Below are 10,338 nucleotides of genomic sequence, written 5' to 3' on the forward strand. Positions count from 1 at the left end.
AACTTTGGAAACTTGCACAAGATTGTTTTCTGTGCTCTGTTGCTGTAGTACTGTAAACTGGTTTGGCTGTTATTGGTATCCACAGATACAGCAAAGGACCTGGCACTTTCCTATTGCTCTGCATGTTTCAACCTGCTGTTACTATTAGACTAGTGACAAGTTACACATTTGGCAACTATCCAGCCAATGAAGCTTTAAGTTTAAAATCTAATGTTAAGCAAGAAAAGGAACAAGAGCCCATGTCCTTTAATAAGTGCACACTCAAAATCTTTGGCATACATCATATTGTTTAAATGATAGCTCTCAAACACAATAAGCAAATCAAATATGTTCTAATAGGGCTGGTATTCTATTAAAAATTTTAAAATCAAGAACAAATACATCCAATAGCAAAATTATAATCATCTTAAAGTTAAATTAGGAGAATCTAAGAGAAAAGGATTTTAAAACCTGATGCCAGATAAGACCATCAAGTGTTGGTCATTTGAAAACTGTTTTTGCAACTAACACAGGTATCAAATTGTTCAAAATTCTGGGCCTGGTTGACCTAACTTGAGGCCATGTTTACAATACTCAGTCTCCAGAGTAACTAAGTGAATAATTAGGCCACTGGATAGTCAGAATCCTACTTACTCTTGTTTTTTTCTGTCTGACTAAATGGTGTTTAAAATATCTTAAGATATACCTAATTAAAAACCAAGGGATTCCCCCAGAAGTAATCTATGGTGTTTAAAAAAAAAAGCCATTACTATTTTCAAAAGAGCTTTTTTCTTTACTTAATTGAATACGACTATGAATTTTGATGACTTTTTTTGAAGTAACTCTACCTTAATGTTTATTAATCATATATTGAATAGATAAGAATAATTTATAGGCAATTTATTCTTATTTATAATTTTCCTTTTTGAACCTAAGATAATGAAAAATTATACTTAGAAACTTCACTAAAGTTTATCATTGTCATATTGACAAATCCTTCAAACTCAGACCAATAAAAATGATGTAAAGTAATATAATGCAAATTTTTTTAGAAAGGAAATTTACATTCATAACAGGTTTTGTCTTCCCAAATTAACCCACAAGTGTAATATACTACAAGTCAAGCAAAAATGCTTACCAAAAATCCTGAATTGTGGTTCTTCTAATTTAAAACTTTTATTCTGGGCAACAAACTCATGGTCCATGCTTCATGGTAACAGATGTCTTCTAAACTTAAAATCCACCACCACCACAACAAAAAAAACCCCACTAAACTATATCCATAACTTGCAATCATTTTTTTCCATTTAGTATCTATCTTTGAAACAAAAGCTTAGCTTTGTTTCATACAAACTGTAGGTAATAAGAAACTTTTAACCAAAATAATTACAATAGTGTCTCTTTACTATAAAACACAGCATGATATGGCAAAAAAAAAAAAAAAGTTACTATAAACCTAGGTCTGTAAATCAGCATCTTTTGAAAGGTTCTCAGAGAACTCCTTGGAAAGCCCCCAAATGAAGTAGACCCTTGTGAAGTATCAGGGATACCAAGAAAACCAAAGGAATCTGAAAACTGAGTCAGATTCAACTCAAATTCAACTTTTAGGTTTGGTCAGATCTAGAGACCATTTTCAGTACTGAGGACGATTTTCCAGGCCTTTCTTACTAACAGCTTAATTCAGGAACAAGCCATATATTCAGTCGTCCACAGGGGGCAGCCAAGATCAGGTGAGAGAGGACAGGAATCAAATAGGAACAGGGTCTGGAAGCCAAGTGGGCCCAGTTCTGCCTCCACCTAGCAACCTAACTTGGACAAATCACTCCCTCTCCTCCCTCTTCTCTTCCTTCTCTCCCCTCTCGGCCCTCTCTGCCCCACCTCCTTCTCCTTCGGTTCCTCCCCTATAATAAGGGCTTGGGTTCTATTTCTAAGGTACTTTCCAGTGCGCTAAATGATGCCCCATGTCCTCCGTGCCTCTTAATAAATTAAGCCCAGAGGCGGAGATGTGCAAAATCAAGATTTTGGGGGAAAAGTGGCGTGTGACTCCTGCAGGTCCTGAAGGGGTCATGGGGCAGCAGGGCGAGTCCAGGCTGCTAACAGCAGGCTTGGCTTAGGTGCTCGTCTTGGAGTTTTGCATGCTTATTTCCTTGCTCTAAAGTGATCTGGTCGTCTCAGTAGCATGATTAATTTCTACTAAGGACCCGAAATAACTTTTCCTTTATCTGCTCTGACAAGATCTCAGACCCAACAGTCAAAAGACTTTCAAAGGCTGATTTCAGGCTTGATGCACACGACTCCTCCACCTGCTAGACCCGGTGTGGTTACAAGAGTACAACTATGAATATCACATTCTGTCAAGGAAACAAACCGTGCAAAGAAACGAAAAAGAAAAAGAGGTGCTGGGGGCTGGGAAGAGGGAGGGGAGCGGGAGGAAGTGCCTTGTGGCCGCTACTGTGATTCTAGAAAAGGGGTTCCTATTCATTTCGCTGACCTGGTTAATAATCCCTGCCGAGTCGACGCTCGCCTTGCAAGAAACGGCTCTGAGGCCGCAGCCGGGTTTCTCTTCCCCTAAGCCAGGTTCAAGGCTCCCGCCCCTCCCCGCCGCCTCCCCTCTGAGCTACCTGAGAGCCGCAGGGAACCTGCGCGGCCCCGCCCCGCCCTGCCGGGGCAGCCGAGACCTTGGGGCGCAGAGTCCGGACCGCGCCTCCTCCCAGCACCCCTTCCCAGCTCCCTCCTGCTGCTGCCAGTGTAGGCTCTCAACCAAACAGGTGACCCTCCCCACCCCCACCCCCACTTTCCCAGTAGCGTTCCAAAGGCAAAAGGTGAAACCTCTCAAGGGGAGGCACGCCGGCCTCGCGCAGCAGCGCAAGCCTCCGGGGCAAGGCGTGGGGAGCCAAGGTCCCCCTAAATTGCTCCCCTTTTCTCCGACGCCCACCTAGCCTAGGCTCCTCCTCACGGAGCCTGGCCTGAGGGTGCGCTGCAGGGCCCACGCCCACGCTCTTGGCACTTCCCAGAGTCGCACGGGGACCGGTGCCCGCTGCCGGTTCAAAAACCAAATAAGTTTCGCGAAAATCCAACAACCCGAGGAAAAGTGGGTGGATCTGTTTAGCTTCCACGGATTTTTTTTCCCAGATCCCTTTTGCGAGGGTCCATCCAGTCGCCCTTCCCCAGGCCAGCGACCTAAGGCAGCTGGAGCAGCGGCCACCTCAGCCGCGCCCACGTGTGCGCGCCGTGCGGGGACCTCTTGCCCCGGAGAAGAGTCTGCGGGGATTGTGTCCCGGTGGCGCAGCAGCAGCCTTGGGTACTGCGGGCCTCCATCCCTTTGCGCCCAGGGGCGACCGCCACCGAGCCAGCCCCCGTATCCGGCGCGTGCAGGGAGCCCTGGCGTGTCCAGTCCGGGAAATCCCGAGGCCGGTGGAAGTTGAACAACCAGCAACTGACAGTTCCGACGAGTATTTCCCTCTTTTTCTGTTTCCTCTTCCCATTCGTGAGGCCAAAATGTAAGGGGATTTAGCTCGTCATCCCAGCGACCCTTCCCAAGTACGGTGACATGTGCGGCGCGGGCGCGTGCAATATTTGCAGTAGCAATAAAAGCCTCTCAGAGAGTAATTACTCCAATCTTCAGAAGCAGGGCTTAAAACAACTTGCAAACCCTTTTCGTTCCCCTAAGATCTTCTTTGCAGCCGCCTGTCAGCTGACACTCTTCTGGCCTCCATAAAGAATGAATGAAATTTAAATGAACTACCTGCAGCTACTATAAACAATCCGGCGTTTTTCCTATACCTGCCATATGCTCTGCACTTCCAAGTCCAAACATATCTCAATGCGTCCAGCAATTAGGCTGCGACTCCCTCGCCGACATCCAGCCAGGCACCTGGTGGGCTCCCCGGGGCTGATGGGCACTGCTCTGCCCCCGGCTGGAACGTGGTTTGTTTTTTCCCCCTAAAGAGAAATGTGTCCCCATGCAACTTGCAAGATGAGCCGCGAGGCGTGCTTCCCAAGGTCCCGAGACGTTTTCCGCAGACACGTTCCCATCCATCAGTCTCTGGAGCGGCTTCTGCGGCCGAGGCTGGGGCTGACAGCCCCGCAGAGGATCCGGGAATGAATTCCCACCTGCTCCCAGGCCCCCGGCGCCCCGCGCGCCCCCGCCCTAGGCCGCCCGCCCAGGCTCCCGTTACCTGTGCCGGGGTCTCCGGGCCATGGCGCGGCGGGCGCGGGGCTCCGCAGATCGCCTCGGGACCGCACGGGCTGCCTCCTCCCTCTGCCCTCCGCCTTGCCTGCGTCTCTCCCCGGCTGCGCAGCGGCGCTCCGCACCGCCGGGGCGAAGTTTCTCAGGAGAAAAAGGAGGAGGAGGAGGTCACGGAGGAGGAGGAGAAGGAGGAGGAGGAAACAGGTTGATATTAAAGTGTAAACTCTGTAAACAGAGATGCCATCAAACAAAGAGCTTTGGACACTCCCCCTCCCGCCAAATCTGGCGCCCCTGCAGTGCGCACGCGCCCTGTCCGCCGCCTCCGCGGTCGCCCTGGCTGCAACCCGCGGGGCCGCCGGGCCGGCGGGGCCGCTGCTCCCCTTCGCCGCTCGCGCCGCTGCGCTGCGCCTGGCGCGCGGTGAGGCCCCGGTGGCGCGCGGGCGATGAGCCCGGGCCGGGCCGGGGAGGGGCGGCCGGGGGCCGCGGCGGCGCCCTTTCCTGCGCAAACCCCGCTCCCGGGCCGTGGTGGCGCCGGTCCGCGCCAAGTCTCGCTAGTGCTGCCTCCCCTGCACGTCGCCAGATGCACCAAGGTCGCCCCACTCGGCATGCTCCCGGGTACGGGGACCCGAGCTTGGCGCGCTCTGACTCACTGTTGCGGGGGTGGGGGGTGTGGAGGAAACTCCCGCATTGGGGATTGGATTTTAGGCAGGGCTGAGTTGTGGAGGGGAACTCAATGGAGTATGGTGGCAGATTGAATAGAGTATGGGCGCATACTTTTTTCCCAAGGGTCATTGACTAGGTCTTTGATTGTTATTTTTAAAAACTTCTTTAAATTTGTTGGTGACAAAGGACACCTAAATAGGAGTAGGCCTGTTGCTCTACTCTCTCCCCTTCCCACCCCCGCCCCCAGCCGAGCTTTCACTCCTGCAGCCACACGCCACCATCGAATTGTCACATGCCCTTCTCTCACCCGGGCACACGTCCGGCCCCACCCACCCCGCCCGGCCCAGGTGGAGCCCACCACGCACCTCTGCCGCCGGCTTAGTGAGCGCGCCCTGGATCACACACCTGCAAAAAAGGAAAATCTACAGGGCTCCAAACGCCCGCCCCTAGCAGGACTCAGGAAACCCCACGCTTGCAGGCATGGTTTTAAAAGTTCAACAGTTTTTGACTACAGAGTTGGTGTCCATAGTTAGTGTAATTTGAGGGCTGTTTTTCCAGCTACAGTAAGTCAGAGAAGACTTAGTGTTCATTTAACTAGGGGTTCCAGAAGAAGGAAAGAGAAGTGCTGAATTTATAAGGATTGATGATTGGGGGATTTTAGGGGAGTTTTAGTTTTACTTCCGTTTGTAGATTGGTACCATTGGGGATTTTTTTTTTCATTCTCTCTACACACCAATTTATTTTTCCTTTAATCTTTTAGGAGTTTGAGACTTCTGCTGACTGGGTTTGTGGGTGTCCCAAGTGCCCCAGCAGTTCAAACTTAGCTCAGAAAGCATTTTTCTTACTAAAAAAGCATGTTCTTACTAAAATGAGTCATAATTTTATTAAATGGTGAAGCACGCTAGGTTTCAAGACTTTATCTGGTGTTTGAAACTTTGTTTCTTAAAATTTGTTATATAGTTTAAATCTTTATCAAAACTCTTAGTTGTTCCTAAAGTTTTAGCTCCTCTCTTTATGAGAAAAAAAAAAGTAACAATGAAAGAAAATTACTGAGAGAGTTCCTCAATTCTGAAAGGCAAGTCACTCTCATACTAATATATTTTTAAAGCCAACATTTATTTCTAGGTTCTATAATGAAGCTTCTCTCTTCACATCAAAAATAAACAATTAAGAAATATTTAAGACAAACATCTAGAAAGTATCCTCAAAGGCATCGTGATCTCAAAGGAATTAGGTGTGACATGAATCTACCTGATGTGATTCCCGGAAACTGAGCCTCTGGAACCCGATGCATATGAATCCTTCCTAAAGTGAGTTCATAGCCTCTTTCCTAAAATACTTAAGAGGTGGACATACTTCATGATTCTTAAACTCCTTCAAAAAGGTACTAAATTCAATTTACTTTATTCCCTTTGTGTATCATTTCCATGTAGGTTGTTTGAGAATTCATTCATGGTTATCCCCAGACATTTGGCTTTATAGTTGTACATTTTCCCTCATAGGTGAGGAAATATGTGTGGGGACACAGTCCAACAAAGGATATACATGTTAGGGCAGAGGGCGTGGCTCAAGTGGTAGAGACCCTGAGTTCAAACACAGTACAAACACTGAAAGAAAGAAATATACATGCAATGGGTTTTGTTAAACTAATCTGTAATATATTGTCATCTGATAAGACTGTGGAAGAAAAATCAGAGTTATCAAAATTCTTGTATGGATGAAAATATATTTTTGAAGACATTGCAGCATGCTTGCTATAACTATATTTATACCTTTCCTCCCTCCACTTATAGTAATTACAAATGCATTTTAGATGACAATATTACATATTTAATCACTTTCAATTTCTTTAAAGGTTTGCTACATCAGTTATTTTAGCTGTAGCAGGGCTGGAATGGCACTAACTTCAGATACTGCTTTTCACGTGGGATGCACAACACAGGGGTCAGACAGCTTTTCTGTAAAGGACCAGATAGTAAATGTTTTAGGCTTTGGTGCTTGTGTTGTGTGTTCTGCCATGTTTCTTGTCCTTGTTGTCATCACCCTCCTTCTCTTTCTCTTTCACAACCTATAGTAATGAAGAAGCCCTTTTAACTCAAAGGGCTGTGCTCAGCCTGCAGGCTGTCTGGCATTCAGACAGTGATCCTCAGTCTTTAGTGTCCATCAGCTTCACTGGGTGTACTCATGAAAATGCCCAGTCCCTGGCTGTATCCTTAGTGACTGCAACTCAGTAGGTCTGAGGTGAGGCCCAAGAATCTATATTTAAAAAGTAGTCTATTGGTATTCATGGAGGAAATCTCTGGATCACTTGTTGATAATCTCAACTGTTCTAATGTACTTTTCCCTTTGCGAGTTTTCTTCCATAGCCTTCTTCTCCTTCCTTCCCTTTCTTTTCTTGTGGGCTAAGGAGTCAGGCTCTCTACAACTCAAAAGCATTCAGCAATACAGGAAAGGTGGTGCCAGTGACCAGAGGGCTGTGGCACCCTGTTCTTTCTTCCTTTCCTACGGAAGTTCAGCTCAGATCTAAAACTTGAAGGAAAAGGAATCACTGGCTGATCATCATTATGATTCTCCCCTCTCAAAAAGAAAGCACTTGAAGCATTTATTTTACTCTAAACATTAGGAGGGCCTGAAGGAAGAAAGATGTGTACAAGATAGGAATTCCAGTTGCCTTGCTTCTGACTGCTGAGATTCAGGGTATGAGGATCCTTCATAACTTCAACCAGCATCCCAAAGACAAATGAGTATCACCAATGGTAGTAGCAGCCCAGGGTTCAGGGGCTCCATGTTTCTACTGCCCACCTTTCCTACCCCCTCAGCCTAATTTGGCTCAGGGCATTAAATGAAGAATACTTACAGTAAACACCAAATGGTTGAAGTACAGACAATTCTTGATCATTTCAGATAATGAGGAACAGCTGTAGCATGTATAATTGAAATCCATAGATTTGGGATAAACCTCATGTTTACTCCCAGTAAACCTTTCAATAATAACAATGGGGTAGGTTTTGTCTTGGCACAATGTGTTTCAAGGAGCCTCTATAAGAGATGGTGACCACATAAACTTTTATCTTTAAACGATTCCTGGATTTATCAGATCTTATTTATTTCTGCTCTTTAGATTCTCATCAACTTATATGTTAAACCCAAAGCTTTTCATTTGAACTGCGTCTTAAATAATAAAAGATATGGGTCTTTCCACAAAGAGGGAAGAACATTACAGAGGAAGGGGGAAATGTGAGCAAAAGCACATAGTCTGAAGCCACAGGGCATGTTCCTAACATGGAAAACATGGAACCGTCCAAATTGTCTGGAATAAGGAGAGCATATGGGAAGGAAGAGGAAGAGACAGAAGGAGAGGGAGGGAGAGAGAGAGGGAGAGAACATGAGACATACAGCTAGAGATAGAGTTGAATAGAAGAGCTCTATCATCAGAACTGTGCATTTGGAGGATTAATCTAACAGTATTGTCAGATAGATTGGAGTGAGAAGAGACTGAAGAGGAAGAGGCCTGTCACTTGATCTGGACCAGGGCAATGACCCTAAGTGAAATGAAAAGGAAGAGGCAGATCAGAAGAACATCGCACGGGCAGAACCTTCAAGACTTAGCAACTGATTAGATGAGTATTGGAGGCACCATTAACAGAAATAAGGAAGTCAAGAGGAGAAGAGAAGTGTGTACTAGGAGATTCAAAGAGGAAAGTGTTTTAGATTTCAGTATGTTAACTTTGTCGTTTCATATGGAAGAACTCTGGGTTGAGTTGTAACAGGTGGTGGAGAGTGTGGGATCAGAGCCCGCTGGAGAGGTTGGGCCAGGAGAGTACTATGTTGGTGCTAAAAAGTGTGAGCCAGTTGTTAGGCATGGCCATTTTAAAAGGTAACTTATAAGACTGAGGGTATACCTCAGTGGTAGAGGATTTGCCTAGCATGTGTGAGGCCCTGGGTCAGATCCCCAGCACCACATAAAAGGTAACTATAAGTTTAAATTTTAAAATATTTAAAAGAAAACAAATATTCAAAACTCATCACTTTCAATTTTACTACATTTTCTTATATCTGTATGGTAGAAATACTGTAAAACATATGCTTTTATGCATCTCTTTCTAATTTTGCATTTAATGAATTAGTATTAGTGGCTTGAAATTGACTGTGGTTGGAGTATTTACACCACAGGAAGTGGCACATTCTACAAGTAAGGACAGTTTCCCCTGAAAAACTGGTTGTTAAACATTTACCAGCACCATAGTCAATATGTTTTCAGGAATTTATTTGCATGAAGGCAATAACTGTGATCTATCATAGGCTTGCTAATATGTTTGTATATAGAAAGAAAACTAAGGGAAAGTCATGGAGAATATTTAAGAGGTTGAAAGATGGGACTGAGGCTGAGAGTAGGTGGAGAGACCCAAGACCCACTAGGGACTAAATATAGTAAACATTATTATTATTTTTTTTTGTAATGCCTTGGATCAAACCCAGGGCCTCACTCATGCTCGGCAAGTGCTCTACACCCCCAGCGTCATTTTTTTCATTCAACAGAATTTTGTTGAATGACTTTGGGGGAGGAACTATTTACTTGGCAAGGTCTTTCAAACATTTTTGACTATGACTTACAACAAGAAACTTACCTTATGTCCTATCTCAACAGAAACATATATACATACAGCTTTAAAGAAAAGTTTTAGGGCTGGGATGTGGATCTGTGGTAAAGTGCTTGCCTAGCATGACCAAGGTCCTGGGTTCAATCCCCCATAACACTACTAACAAGAACAAGAACAACAACAACAACAACAAAAAGTTCCACAAAGCAATGCTTATTCTTACCAGCATGCAAACCCATCTATTCTGTTCTATTCTATTCTATTCTGCATAGTCTCATGCGGAGCCCTAAATTGCTTTTGTGTCTTATTTATAGGTGGTGAATCAGAGTTTATAAAACATTGCCACAGAGGATGAAGGAAGCCTTACCTTTTTCTCCTTCTGAAGATCTGCTTTATGGAATCACTAGCTTTTCTCCAAGCTATTTTCTTAAGGCTTTGGGGATGGGTGGGAAGAAGCACTCAAGACTGGTTTACAGAAGTAATTTCTCTCCCATATCTCCTCACGACAGGTCTTAGTCAATTCCTCCTTCTCTACAACTCCTCCACATAGGTTATAAATGTAAAACAGCAGTTTTCAAAGTCAGTTAACAAAATGCAAGTTTTTGTTGATAGGAACAACAACAACAAAAAAGATGAACAGCACTTAGGGGCTTATTGGAATAACAAAAATGGCAAGATGCCTAAGTCAGGTTCATCAAACATACACATAGAACACAGTTTCTCTGAGCTTTATGTCCCAAACCTTCTAGCTGTGGAGGATGCAGTAGAGAATTTTAAAGGTGTTTCTAGTCTTCAGCATCCTGTCTTCCCCCAAATTTCATAAGTCCACACTACCTTTGTATACCTGACAATGTTTCCAGGGTCCTTAACACTCATGAATATATGCAGAGTGTTCACTCAGTGGCA

The 10,338-nt window shown here is 45.1% G+C and overlaps 1 protein-coding gene across 4 annotated transcripts in view; it reads right to left on the reverse strand.

Moving 5' to 3' along the window:
* The window catches only part of Myb (MYB proto-oncogene, transcription factor), a 33,828-nt gene extending 29,375 nt beyond the window's left edge, over positions 1–4,453 (reverse strand). Inside the window, exon 1 of one of the 4 annotated variants that reach the window (XM_020160900.2) lies at positions 4,158–4,453. In XM_020160900.2, coding sequence (XP_020016489.2) covers positions 4,158–4,180 — 23 coding nt within the window. In that variant the 5' untranslated portion in view covers positions 4,181–4,453. Of the gene's footprint in view, positions 1–1,117; positions 2,548–4,157 lie in introns of those variants that run through there. The other 3 variants (XM_074074007.1, XM_020160918.2, XM_074074012.1) reach the window with 3 other exon arrangements.
* Between the last annotated feature and the right edge of the window lie 5,885 nt (positions 4,454–10,338).

The sequence above is a fragment of the Castor canadensis genome, chromosome 1, assembly GCF_047511655.1.
Source record: "Castor canadensis chromosome 1, mCasCan1.hap1v2, whole genome shotgun sequence".
Classification (NCBI taxonomy): Eukaryota; Metazoa; Chordata; class Mammalia; order Rodentia; family Castoridae; genus Castor; species Castor canadensis.